The sequence below is a fragment of the Emys orbicularis genome, chromosome 11 (assembly GCF_028017835.1).
Source record: "Emys orbicularis isolate rEmyOrb1 chromosome 11, rEmyOrb1.hap1, whole genome shotgun sequence".
Classification (NCBI taxonomy): Eukaryota; Metazoa; Chordata; order Testudines; family Emydidae; genus Emys; species Emys orbicularis.
In genome coordinates, this window is record NC_088693.1 from 60,198,429 (window position 1) to 60,212,758 (window position 14,330).

General features: G+C 44.9%; 1 protein-coding gene across 3 annotated transcripts; it reads right to left on the reverse strand.

Annotated features, from left to right (window-relative positions):
• Nucleotides 1-420: 420 nt before the first annotated feature.
• LOC135885385 (alpha-aspartyl dipeptidase-like) lies at nucleotides 421-14,287 on the reverse strand. 3 transcript variants are annotated; one of them, XM_065413055.1, is made up of 8 exons: nucleotides 14,118-14,287; nucleotides 12,527-12,615; nucleotides 11,630-11,704; nucleotides 9,088-9,167; nucleotides 4,236-4,409; nucleotides 2,361-2,420; nucleotides 973-1,055; nucleotides 421-596 (listed from the first exon to the last, which is right to left on the reverse strand). In XM_065413055.1, the coding sequence occupies exons 1-8, from the start codon at nucleotides 14,216-14,218 to the stop codon at nucleotides 518-520; spliced, it is 741 nt and encodes a 246-aa protein (XP_065269127.1). In that variant the 5' UTR covers nucleotides 14,219-14,287; the 3' UTR covers nucleotides 421-517. The 3 variants fall into 3 exon arrangements, with proteins under 3 accessions (XP_065269127.1, XP_065269129.1, XP_065269128.1); XM_065413057.1 differs by having other exon boundaries at nucleotides 12,527-12,611; nucleotides 14,057-14,205; XM_065413056.1 differs by having other exon boundaries at nucleotides 14,055-14,205.
• Between the last annotated feature and the right edge of the window lie 43 nt (nucleotides 14,288-14,330).

Sequence of the window (14,330 nt, forward strand, 5' to 3'; positions counted from 1 at the left end):
GAGCCCTGGGAGGAGGGCGGCGAGCCCCGGCGGGGGCTCCGCTCTCCCCCCAGCGGCCGGGGGCAGGGCGCCGGGGGGGAGGGCGGCGAGCCCCAGCCGGGGCTCGGCTCTCCCCCCGGCAGCCAGAGCGCCGGGGGCAGGGCGGCGAGCCCCGGCCGGGGCTCGGCTCTCCCCCCGGCGGCCAGAGCGCCGGGGGCAGGGCGGCGAGCCCGGCTGTGGCCCTGCTTTCCCCGGCGGCCCGAGCGCCGCGCCGCCCCCCTCCAGGTGCCGCCCCAAGCACCAGCTTGGTTGCCTGGTGCCTGGAGCCGGCCCTGTGTATAAACTAGCCTCAGGGGAGGGTATTCTCCCCTAGTGCTGCAAGGAAATGTTTGAGATTAGTCAGTTCCTACAGAAATAAAAATGGTGAGTAATGGGTTATTTAAATCCTGCTTTATTTACAAAATTTAATTTTTCCAGACCTGGGAGCTCCTCTTTTCACTATCTTCCTTTAGGATCTGGTGTTTCACTGCAGGAAAGGTCAGGGCTTCTGGGTGTTACTATCGGTCAGGAGGAAACTGAAATCTGTTCCAGGCTCATGTTCAGTTGGTTTCTCACCTCTGGAATGAAGACAAGAACCATGCTGTAAACTTGGCAGTCAAAGTACAAAGGTGAACAGTCTATTTTGCTTCCTTTTACTATCAGATCTGGGTCCTGGAAGCTATGTGGAACTCTTGGGCTACCTGCTATTAGGTATTGAACCTTATGGCCTAGTCCTTCACCATTACTCCAATCCATAGTTTTTCCTCATGTGAGTAAGGCTCATATACCAGTACACACAGCTGCAACTCATTTTTGAAAGGGCACGCTGTAGCCCAGTAAGTGTGAATGGGTGCAGCACCCCACAAGGGTGCAGTTACAATCATCCTTTCTGCTGTTGAAGAAAAACACAAACTTTGATTAAAAGCTGCACAGAATTGAATGCAAATTGAATACCTCAAAAACAGCCTTGCTCCAGTTACTCCTTGCAGGGTGGCTTTGTCTCCTTCCACTAGTAACATTGCTCCTTCGCGCAAACCCTGAATTGACAAGAAATAAAACCCCAAGCTGTCACTTGAGCTCCAAAACGAGAGATCCGAGGTAACTGGGAATTCTTCATTTAACTGGGAATTTATCACTTTGAGGATTGACAGGTTCTTGTCCCAAGACCCAGTATTATTCAAATTATTATATAGTTGGGAATCTCGATGTGCACAGTTGCAACACTCACACTATAGGAACTCTTCTGTATTTACAAGTATTATTAATAAATTTAGCACAGTCACAAACACTAACTCAGTAAGGTAGATAGCGATAATACAAAAAGTATCTCTGGTTGAGCATCTAACCACAAGTTACCTTAAGGGTTATTTTATTTCAGCTCGCTTAAAGCATTTGACTCATCTCTGGCAACCTGGTGTTTATTTTAACTAGTAGTTCTCACAGTGAAGAGTATGGTCTCAGATGGGCAATCCCCAAGATGCATTATTTGGGCACAGACAGCAATTACTGCCTATATGCTGACTCCATCACCTGTGCCTAATAAGGATGGCACTTCTTCAAAGATGATGGCACTAGGACAAAGTAGGTAAATCATAGCTAGTGTTGCGAGGATGATTTCACTTTTTACAATCAGTTCACTGTGTCTTTAAAACACGTGAAGGGGAAATAAAATGGTTCCTTGGGATCCTTCATTAGCTTTAACTACCATCATTCTCAAAGTCTAGTTTGTCAAGATTGCCATACAGCAACCAATGAAGTCTGTTAGAAACCACAACTAGGTATTTCTCAGACAGCAGGGATTGGGCATGCTGGCTAGGATGGAAATCGTCTGAATGCTGACCTCCTACACAGCAGTGTGTTGTCATGACAAGTGTTTAGTGATAAAGATGCTTTGCCCCCCAGCTCTGGCCTCAGCTCCACTCCGTCCCCTATTCTGCCTCTAGCCCCAGTTCTGCCATCAGCCTAAGCTCCTCTGCTGAGCCAACTGTGCTGTAATGGAGGGGGGCATGGACAGATTCCATTACTGGTAAGAGGAGTGTGACAGGTAGAGTTTGGGCACCACTGCTCTACTCTCTGCAGCCAGAGGCAGATGGAGGCAGTGCTGCATACAGGGTCTTTCTTGCATAGAACAAGAGGCCTTGAATATACAGGATGCAGATTAGAGCAACCTGAACAAGGTTGAAGCTAGCAGTGAAACGTCTCCATGGTAGAAGATGGATAGAAAAGCCTTACAGTACTATGGGAAAGATTAAGACATCTAAAATTCAATACCTGATTGGAGAGGGTGCATTCATATGACTTGAGTTCTGGAGATGAGAGTTTGAGTGGGATGTATTACTCACCAGAACTGGAGGGGTGTTTGGTTCCTCATGATACTGAAGTATCCTCTCCGCACGAGTCTCCTGGAATAGTAGGATCTAGTGTGAGTCTAGGTTTAAGTAATTTCTGCTATAGGAGTACTTAGAATTTAGAACCTTCTAGCTAAATATCACAAAGCACTTCAAGAAATGTTAACTTGATAATGTTTCCTAATGCTCCTACGAGGTAGGCAAGTATCATTCCCAACTGAAAAACTTCATTTGCTTGAAGCTTATGGGTGTAATATTGGCCATACTGAAGTCAATGGCAAGATTCCCACTGACTTCACTGGGGCCAGGAGTTCACCCTGTATCTCAAATACTAACCTTTTGTTAAAATGTTGCAAACAAAAAAAATCTAAATTTGGAAACCCAGAAAGGTTCCACTTCAATTTATTTTAAGGTTAAGGAACTATTTGATTAAATATTGCTCTGTCCCTCATACTGCTGGAGGTAGTTCTGTAAGTAATTTCTGAATGAAGGAGATAGGAGTCTCCAGAGAAAGGGGACAAGGTTTCCACCATGAATTAGCTACATATTTCTCCTTAATAGAAATGACATTTAAAGCCCTAATCAGGTTTCCTTGGCAGAGAACTCTGCCATGTAACCACGTTCCCTTGGAGTTGTTGGTGAGCCGAGTGACAGAAATAAGCAAGCGCAAAGAAGGGATAGAAGGACACAAAGGGAAAGAAGAAAGCCAGAAGGATTTATGAAAAGGTCAGAGGAACACAAAGGGCAGAGACAAGCATTTATATCCCACACAGCTTTTCCCCCTAGAAGTTCTGCAGAAAATTGAGCAGTAAGAAATACTAACTCTTAGCTTGCCTCTAGAGCAGCAGACAGTTTTTTTCTCCCTGCAAAACTGATTTAAGTGTACCTGTACATCCATATCTTAAAACAGATCTACATTTAAAAAGTTTGGGTCCGGGTCCTCCATTTCTCCATGGTTCTGAGATGGAGAGTATCTTTTATTGTTGCCAAGAAACTGCCTGTGTGCGGACAGATACCATCCTTGTAAATAAAAGGCTGAAGTACTTTGTATCATAGGAGCAAAATTCCCAGGAATTGTGCTCTTAGGAGTTAACTAGTTGCAAATTATAGGTGGTTTGTTCAGCTATTACAATTTAAATTATCCTAGCTTCTTACTGAGTAGACCTAAATTCACAGCTCTGCACCTTAGTCTATGTATATGGACTCTATATTTGATGTAATATTTTCCCCTCTGAATTCCATTTACAATCTGGGCTCACTTTATCTGAGAACTTAAGGTTTATTGCTGAAGTGCCTTGGGGTGGGTGTAGTAATTTCCATATTCCTTACAGGTTCCATAAACCAGGGGTTCTTAGATGACCTTCGCTCCACCATGACCTGAAAGTCTCAAACGCAAACTCTTGTAGATGTGTATAAAGCCTCAAGACATTTCTAGATGGAATGTCACAGTGGACCAGCAAGTTAGACAGTCTATGGTGAAAGTTTTCCAGAAATACTGCATTTTACCTAATGCTGCAGGTATCGTTATTCAAGGTTTTTTTAAGTTTGCCCTTTAGTATTCTCCCTTGCCCACCTAAGCAGTACATGTCAGCAGTAATATTAACTGTATTAGTCATCAAAAGGCCTGAGTTAGCCATCAAAATTTGTTCCACCTCAGTAATACTGTTGCCAAGTAACCTTCCCATTCCCAAGGAAAACCTTCCAAGAGGAGGCTAGCAGTAACAAAGGTTCCTTTGCTTCATTTACATTTCAAACAATTCCAGCAGGCAGCTGCTAGACAGCAGCAAGCTTTGCAAGTCACAGCATGTGCATATTGTACTCATACTTTAGTGTACTAGCTCTGCAGCTGGGGAGAGGTACTTTACTTACACCCATGTGAGTGCTGTTAACATCTGGATCCAAGTAGTGGGGGTTGATGTTAAAAGGAACCAATCCAAGGGCCTGCAGAGAAGGTGGGTACACGATGGGCATGTCATTGGTTGTGTTGATGCTGATAGTAGCTACGTTAGTTCCTGCACTGGACCCCAGGTATGGAATTCCATCCTGGAAGATAAAGCAGCACTGTAATAGGAAAGGTTATTGCTGCAAGAAACTTAGTTCTTGATGCCAGAGATGAGACTGATGCCTTTTGAAACGGTCTGAGAGAAGGGATGTAAAAAGTAAGGTAAAAAAATTGGTGAAGTCAAACTCCCCAACTATAATATCTTTAATGCTAGACGGGGGAAGTTGAGGTGAAGTAACTGCCTCAAAATTACATACTCTGAGGCAGAGCTGAAACTGAATCCAGATAAACTCAATCCTGTGCCTTAACGTGTCAAACTCTGTAGGGAAATGATAGTGCATATGTTCTGACAATACTCACTGATGAGAAAACATGCATATTCTTTTAGACAACATTATGCTTATGTTGTTTCAGGGTTATTTACCAAGCATGTCCCGGGGTTGTTTCTGTTGGCAGCACAGCAAGTGTCTGCCTGTTATATTTTTATGAATTCATTTTCATCCTGTTCAAAATAGCCTAAAGTTTTGGTGCCGCTGGTGCTTTTGGAGGCTAAGACCTTTTTGCCCCAAGACTTCTAACCCTAAACACAGGTAAGGGCCAGATCCTCTGGTGGTGTATATCTGCAAAGTTCCAGTGAAGTCCGTGGAGATGCATCAATCTAAACAACCTGTGAGCTGTGTGCTGCAATCCTAACCATCCCATCTGAAGTTAATATTGTTATAATGCAAGTACAGAATTTGAGATACGTTCATTATTGAAGGTCCCTGCTGGAAAAATGTTTCATGCTGGTTTGAATGGAGAGACAAGTGGTTACTGTGTATTGGTTTTTAAATCACTACTTTACTTAGGACCATATCTTTGAAAGTATATAAGCTCCCACTCAGACTGATTTCAAATGGGAGTTAGGCACCTAAATACCTTTACAAATCTGGCCTTTGATTCACAGAAATAGGTGTACAAAATTGCTGAGAACGTCAAGGTTTTCACAACTAAAGCCTGGTTCTCCTTTTGATAGTCAGAGTGCTGAGTTCCTGCCTAGAGTATCAGTAAAAAGCTCTTTTCAAAAGGCCACATCTTTCAGTTTCTTACAGTTCCAGTCAGCTTTGTCACATCAACAGCATCTAGTTTGGGGTGTTGATTCATCCCTTCCCTTTGAAAGTGTCATCAAGAAGACAGGCCAGCAGCTGGGTCTCACGTTCCCCCGAATGCCAATTTTGAGTTTGTGCTGGCTCCCAACTGGCTCCTCAGTTCCTCCAGACTCCAAGACAAGAGGGAACAACGCCACCCTCCTCTTCACATTTGGGAAGAGCAATGTCCAAGTTTTCTTATCAATACTACTGCTCTGCATGGACAGAATATCTGTATTCCACCCGGGAAGGAAAGAATTGAGTTCATTTGTGCCCAGAGATGTTAGCTAATGTGGGCTAAGTGTGCCACCCAAGATGGGTTACCGAAAGTATCAGCAAGGGGAGGGTGCCAATAATTCAGGGAAGAGTCATCATCATCTTCCATATGCATCACAATATCTAGATTGGCTGAACATCAAGGGTAGCAAGGTGTTGCAGTCCACCTTCCAATTTCTAACTGTGCCTCTCCACCACCACGTTTGACAGTCTGCATTGCTGTCCCACCGTCATACTGTGAAGACTGGCCTTAGCTAAACTTATGCAGTGTGGCAGCCACTCCGGCCATTTCAATCAGCAGCCGCTTAAACCTAATCCAAGATTAGCGTCCCAGGTTGCAAACAAGTGGATGTAAGGGAGACGTTTCTACTGCCTTCTTGTGGCATCCCCTGTGAGTAGCATAAAGCAAAATGCAAGCAGACAAAATGCAGAATGTAGGCACGTTGCCAACTGTCCTTTTCAATCCATGATTCATCTTTCTGAGTTGTCCTTATGACTCTCAAAACCAGAATGGAGAACCACCAAAGACATGTGCACCAGCCCCATGAGGCTCAGCAATATTCTTGCCAATTGTGGCCAACACTCCTGATATTCCAGTTTAGTGACATCTCAGCATGGGCTATGTACATGGGTAGAATCTTAGGACTGGAAGGGACCTCAAGAGGTCTTCTAGTCCAGTCCCCTGCACTCAAGGCAGGACTAAGTATTATCTAAACCAGGTGTGGCCAAACTATGGCTCATGAGCCGCATGCAGCTCTTGCAGTTAGAGTGCAGCTCATGGAGGCCCCCCCACCCAACACACACACACACACCCATTCTCCACCTACCAGACTTGGCGGGGGGGGAAGCTTGGGGCTTCTGCCCTTCAGCAGGGTGGTGGGACTAGGTACTTCTGCCCTGCAGGGATGGGAGGGTCTAAGGGCTTTAGCCCCGCAGAGGGTGTCAGGGCAGAAGCCACACAGCCCGGCAGGTGCCGGCCCGTGAGGGAGATTCTGTGTGTCTTGCGGCTCTCGAACTTCTGAAGATTGTATGTGGCTCAGAGGGTCAGAAAGTTTGGCCACTCCTGATCTAAACCATCCCTGACAGGTGTTTGTCTAACTTGCTCTTAAAAAATTTCCAGTGATGGAGATTCCACAACCTCCCTAGGCAATTTTTTCCAGTGCTTAACCACCCTGACGGGAAGTTTTTCCTAATGTCCAACCTAAACCACCCTTGCTGCAAGTTAAGCTTGTTGCTTCTTTTCCTATCCTCAGAGGTTAAAGAGAACAATTTTTCACTTGTCTCCTTGTAACCTTTTATGTACTTGAAAACTGTTATGTCCCCCCCCTCAGTCTTCTCTTCTCCAGACTAAACAATCCCAATTTTTTCAATTTTCCCTCATAGGTTCTGGCAACTTGCTGCATACTCACATACTGCATCCGTCTAATATGAGTAACTAGTTGGGTACAACAGGGCCTGCCTCAGTGGTATTCTCCTTGTGGCCCAAAGAGGCACTACTCACCCTGTTGCAGGGTCTCTGACAGCCGACTGCTGCCTTTCACAGGGGCTAGGGCCATGGCGCTTTGGCCCTCTGGCTAAGGCACACTTGAGTCCCGCCTCTTGTGGGGTATTAAAATCCAAAAATAAAGGAATACCATAAACTCAAAACCATGGTTGTCTGAGGAGTCTTCAGCCGGACCCAGCCCTTCTACTCAGGGCTTGTCTTCAAGCAGCCAGTCCTTTTAGTCAGTTGGTCTTCCTGGGCCAGGTCAACCCATCCAGGCAGTGTTTGAGAAATCTTGCATTACAAAGACTAATCTGAAGTCAGAGATGAAACACTTACGTTACTTCATGGGAGAAGAGTTCCTTGATGTTCTTCTGCTGCTGAGACGCCTGAGTCCATGCACCCAAGCATAGCTAAGGGAGCTGGAGGACTTGGGGGATTGGTACTAAGATACAGAGTCTCACTTCTGGGGCACTGGCTTGAATCTAAAGTACATGCATCTGGCACCTACTCTACACTATATGTGGGCTTGGCAGAAGTCAGTTTTTATTTTTAATCATTTCTATAGATATCAATTTTAAGCATTTTCAATTTAAATTTTCAGTTGCACAAAATTATGGGTTTTGAGTATTTGTCAATTTTTATCTATTTACATTTTCATAGTTGCAGGAGATTACAGAGGGGGGTCAGAAAATATTTAATGACAGATGTTGCAATTCAAAAAGTTAAAGCTTTATAACCGTTAAACACAGTATCATCATGTCAAAAATATACAAAATAAACAACCTTAAATCACACAAACAAGTTCTCAAGCATTTCTTACTTTGCATATCTGTACATTTTGATGATTAATTTTTTGTTGGTTTATGTGTGTATGGTGAAATGGATGTTTATTGATAAAGCTAATCCTTCTAAGTCGAATTACATGTGAAAGGAGTGGTTGTTTCCATTGTGTTTACAGTGGACAAGATGGATACCTGACCTTTAAGTGTCTCTCTCCTGCTATCTGTACCCTGAGCCAGTCCATCTCTTCTTTCTACCCACATGAGTTTCTTAAAGGAGAGATCATAGGCGCCAACTTTCTCAGCGCCAGTGGGTGTCCGCGCCCCTCGCCCCTGGCCCTGCCCCCATCCCTGCCCCTGGCCCTGCCCCCATTCCAACCCCATCCCCACCCTAACTCCGCCCCCATTGGATCCCTGCCCCGGCCCCACCTCTTCCCTCAGCGCGTCGTGTTCCCCCTCCGCCCCGCGAATCAGCTGTGTCGCCGCACAAGCGCTGGGAGGGAGGGGGGAGAAGCAGGACGCGGCAGCCCGCACAGGAGAGGAGGCGGAGGCAAGCTGGAGCAGGGGGGCGGGGCGGGGCCACGGGGAGCTGCCAGTGGGTGCTAAGTACCCACCAATTTTTTTCCGTGGGTGCTCCAGACCCAGAGCACCCACGGAGTCGGTGCCTATAGGAGAGATAATGGTTGATTTAACTCAAGTATGGGGATAGTGGTTTCTCTTTGGGAGAAACGTATGGCAGCTATTACTAGATTACAGCATGAATTACTAAATTTTGCTGAGTGGCCATGAGACTGCAGTTGAAGATATGGACATCAATAAAATGCAAGGCCACAAGGGATCATTATGATCATTAGTCTGACTGCTTGTATAACACAGGACATAACATTTCACCCAGTAATTCCTGCATAAAGCCTCCAGGCTTGAACCATGGTATTCTAAAGTGTAGCAACCATGTATAAGCAATTAAAAAAGCTTCTCCAAACACTAAGGAATACAAACTGGATATCCATCCATGCCCTTTGTAATTTAGTTTGTGAATCATTTAGGTTACCTCAAGAACTCTTTTCCTGATCTCCTGGAGCAGACTGTTGTCATAAAGAGCTTTCAAGAGCCGAAATGTGTTTCCACCACCTGCAGGAAAACAGTGTAGCTTTGCCTTATTTCAGACTAAGAATTGCCAGATTGGAAGACCCCAATGGGCCATCTAGTTGGTATCCTGCCTGCAGCAGTAGGTAAAGCCAGCTGCTTCAAAGGAATACTGACCTCAGCTGAGGGTCAGTTTATGCCCTAGAGAATCTCGGTCACATTTACCCCAGCTAATGTAATTGAAGATACCAGTCTAATATGCACATGAGTAAAGTTTTTAAATTATTAGTCTCAACACAATCCTATACTATAGCGATGTGATCTCATTCCAGTTTTTAGGAAGATTTGATGTCTGAGAAAGAATGGATGAATCCAAAACTCAATCTTCTGTTTATTCAAACTACAGAAGATAATTCCTTCCTACGCTGACACAGAATTTAGAGAAGGCGGCAAGAATCGGATCTAACTGGTAGGAACTTGACACTCTGAGAAGTGTCTTTATTAACGCTTGGTGAATTTAGCGGGCTCAGTGCTGTGACTACAACTAGATTCCCTACTGGCAAATTGATTCCAATGCAGCAACTGCACTTACTCCTCTGGACCGTCATCATTAGAAGAAGTTTATTAATGTCTGTACAAGAAGCAGACTAGACCCTCTTGGTCAAGGTTCATGCTTTGACTACACCTTGTGCGCTTATGGAGAGCAAGAACATTTTCAGAAGCGTTTACAAATAAATTGAAAACTAGGTCTTGTAGCCTGATCCATAGATTACGTATTAATTATATTGATTATATTAAGAATCCTCAGTTAGCACGTTGAGGATAGACAGGTTCTTGTCCCAAGCTCAGCCCCAGTATTATTCAGATTATTATATGGTTGGGAACTCTTCTATATTTACAAATAGTTTATTAATACATTTAGCACAGTCAAACCCTCCAACTCAGTAAGGTAGATAGAGATAATACAGAAAGTACATCTGAGTATCCATGCTTGCTACATCCCTTGCAGAACAACCTGAAATGTTAGCCGTTATCTTCCTCCTCATCACCAGTGGCCATCATTCTGGCACATCCCCGGGGCAGTAGGAGAGAGATGTAGCCCACAGGCTGGGAGGTAACTTTTACAATAGGTTACGCTGACACCATTGTGTCTAATGTATATTCAGTAGGGATTTCTCCACTCTTCCTTATTTGTATTTCCTTAGCCCTACTAATGTTGAGGTGTCCTTCTTATATAAAAGTTAGTATATTAACCATTTCAATTTATTATCATATGTGTCAATTCGTTGCCATGGCACTCTTGTGGTTGGATGTTCTTTCCAAAAGATGGTGTTTAGCTCATTTTTCTGTGGGTGGCTGATGTCAATATTGACAAAATTCCCCTTACACTCTTTTTCCAGTTCCCCAAAATTTAGGGGTTACTCTCGGGCCGTTTATCTGTGCCAAAGTTCATAGGCCTCAAGCCTCAGCTAACTGTTGAAGCCAATGTCTTACAGCGAACTGACAGGCTTGTATCCTTTATTAGTGCTGAATATAATAAAGGCAGAATATAATGAAGGCAAGGCAGAGAATATAATAAAGACAAGCTAGTCTTATGGGCTACAGTCTAAAGTTATGCTCAGCAAGGGTTGGTGTAGATAGATACAGTACCTGAACGCCAGAAGAATTCAAGTCACATTATTATTTCTGCCTCCATCAAATGGGGAAACAGCCTGGATTCTCTTGGTTTTTTAAAGCAATATTGATTAATGGAGATATCCTATCTCCTACAACTGGAAGGGACCCAGAAAGGTCATTGAGTCCAGCCCCCTGCCTTCACTAGCAGGACCAAGTACTGATTTTTGCCCCAGATTCCTAAGTGGCCCCCTCAAGGATTGAACTCACAACCCTGGGTTTAGCAGGCCAGTGCTCAAACCACTGAGCTATCCCTCCCCCACAAGTTTCTGTTACTAACCTTTTTTGTTCTGCCTTTGCCTCAAGTGTATTTTTAGTTTAGATGTCAAATCCAAGCCATGACAGTGTAGTATGTTGTTAGGAGGGCCAATCAGAGTTTAGACCTAAATTATAGGGGTTTCTAAATATAATTGATTCTCTTTAAAATTGAGAGATCTTGACACAGACATCAAACCCTTATAGAATTTTTGTATTCCCAACATTTCAGCATTCCACTAGTGCATGAGACCCTGAAACAGATGTCAGTTTTCATTGTTCAGATGCAATATGACACACAACAATATAAACAGTGAAATGTCTAAATCTCTGCAAGATCAGGTCTTAACATGTAGCCCCCACCCAATATACACTCCTAATCTTAACTAGAAAGGGAACTCCTAATTGCCACTGTGAACTAGAAATGTTTTCTTATCTGAGTTGTTTTTAATGACCAGCCCTCTTGGACAGAATCAGGTCCTTCACTCCCGTTTCTCCTATATAAGTGTTGGGTGAGACTGCACTAATTTTTCTATGTTATACTTAAGGGGGGGAAAGGTCCAAAAACTAACACTTACCAATAAATATTGCTTCAGATTTCCTTACAGCTTCTACAGGATCTGAAGATTCATGAATACTGTCTAACCCATATCCTATAAGAAAACATTTGTTTATCTACCTTTGCCATTTCTATTTAAATAAAGATATGAGATAAGTCGCACCTATTTTCCAAAACCCCTTACAAGAAGCTACTAAGGAAACATAGCAGCCAGAGGTTGAGATGCAAAGTACTATCATACAGTACAAGCCGGCTAGGAGACAGAAGATAGGAAGAGAAGGTCAATTTCAGCCTGGCAAAAGGTGAAGAGGTATGTGCACCACAGGATTATTATAGCAATGGTGGTGTTAATTAGATTTATGGGTGAACTGGAAAAAGAGATTAAAAGGAAGCTGGCAAAGTTTAAAGATGAATAGGCAAAACTATTCATGCCAAGCAGGATGAGGGAGAATGTGGAAATTACCAGAGAGCCCTAACAGACACAGGATTGGCCAATACAGTGCAAAATGCAAGGCAAGGAATAATTTGCACTATTCAGACAAACACACACTGGAATGAATAAATGAACTATTCATATTACATTGTTGAGGTTTCGGTTATCTGGAGCCACACAGGAAAGTGGCCTGTTAGGTGTCATTGTAGACAGTTCAAAGATAACATCTGCTGTTATCTGTTGAGGGGGGATTTTGTTTTATTTTTGAAGGGCAGAATTGTTTAACTAGATCTTGTACACCAGTTAGATATAGAAGTCATGCAACAGCCTCTATTCCTTGATACTGGCCACTTGAAAAAGCTAGCATGTCTATTCACCACAAAAAACCCACAGAACTAAAGTTCATGCAAAATATTTTAATAAGTTACCATGTTGATTTCCCCCTACAGAAACTCCAGGTCCATAAGCAGGATGCTGTCTTACCTAAACTTTCAAACTTCTCTCTTGCGGTCTTGGCATAGGCATCTCGATCATGAAGAGCATAGGGAATAAACAAAACTCTCTTCACCTTCCTAGGAAAGACAGATAACATGATCACAACTTGGGCAAATAGTTTGGGCTTCATCAGCTTTGTTATATGGGCGTAACTAGTTGTAACAGCAGACCCAAAGTTTAACCTACTTGGTTTCTCTCTCTCTCCACTACCCCCATTTAAACTTTCCTTGTGACCTAACAAGTTGGAGTTAAATGCAGAGATCACAAGTGGTGATGAAAGCTTCGTATTGCTGAGTGGACATAAAGTTGCACGCTAACGGGGTGAAAGGGAAGGGCTGCTTTTCCTGATACAACCAAGAAGAGGTTTTAAGAAGGCCTAAGATAAAGTAGCCTTCCTCTTCCTTCCTTTTATTTTAAAAAAGAAACTGTTTGCTTTTCCTACTTTTCCATCCACAACATCTGATTTCCAAAGACCTGAACGTCACCAAACCTTCAGTGACAATGCTGATAATGAGTACCAACAATCTTTTTAAAATGAATAAAGTTCAGGCTATGACTAACTTATGCCTGCTGTGTGACACTCCCATTTCTATCAGCCTGTGTTCAGCACTACGAATTTCGCTGAAAACTAAACACTGCAGCATTGTTTCTCAGCATACCAGTCTCTTGTCCTGTTCTACATATGTCCCTAGAAGGGCCCCAGTCCCAATGCAACACCATTGTCTATACCAGGAATCCAGCTGTGCCTCATGGTCCAGGCAGCCCTTCCACCTAGTGCACTAGCCTCCCCGCCCCATACTCTCTCTCACACACTCTCCAGCACATTGTTTGATATGTCTGCTTAAAATGTAACCACTATGTTCTCTTCGCTAGAGCATCCAAGACTGAGCTACACCATTATGAAGTGCACGGGGCAGCACACCTCGTCAGTGCTTAGCAGACAGAGACAGGCGGCTGCCATGAGTTTACACCCTAAAACTACCCAAGGGATCTGGGCAACCCCATCCCCATTTAAATGATTGGGAACTGGGCACCCAAGCACCAGCGGCAGCTTTGAAAAGCGCCAGCGTTGGTGTACAACTGGAAGGTGCTGCTGGTTGTCTGGGCACAGTGCTAAAGAAGAGGCAGCACTGGAAGCCCTGCCCGGGGGTCTCGCAGGAGGGAGGCACTGCAGAGTAGGCACAGACTCTCCACTTGGGCCGCTGGCCCAGGCCAGCACACGCGCCTCCCTCCAGCTCTTGGTGGGCATCAGCAGGCGCCGCGCCCAAAGACGAGGACAGCACTTGGGGGCACAAGCTGCCCCCTGGCTCTGCACACGCCACAGGCGCTAGCCTGGCGGGGCAGCGGAGTCTGGCTGAAGGCTTGTCCGGGCAGTGCCCTGGCACAATGAGTCACAAGAGCAGAGCCGCCTGCTAGGGGTGACCAGATGTCCCGATTTTATAGGGACAGTCCCGATTTTTGGGTCTTTTTCTTATATAGGCTCCTATTACCCCCCACCCCCATCCCGATTTTTCACACTTGCTCTCTGGTCATCCTATGCAGCCTCCCCAGGCGGGGTCGCGGGGGTGCTGGCACCTACTGCCCGAAGAAGCTCCTGACTTGCTGCTGGCAGTGGCCCAGGTACCCTCCGCCGCGCAGGGTGGAGTTGGACACCAGCAGCAGCCGCCGGGGGGGGCCCATCAGCGCAGGCGGGTGTAAAGCGCCGCTGAGCAGGGGCGGAAGCCAGCGCGCGGTCCTGCCTCTGACCTCGGCCCCACCCCTCGGAGCTCTGCGGCTCTCAGCGCACGCCGAG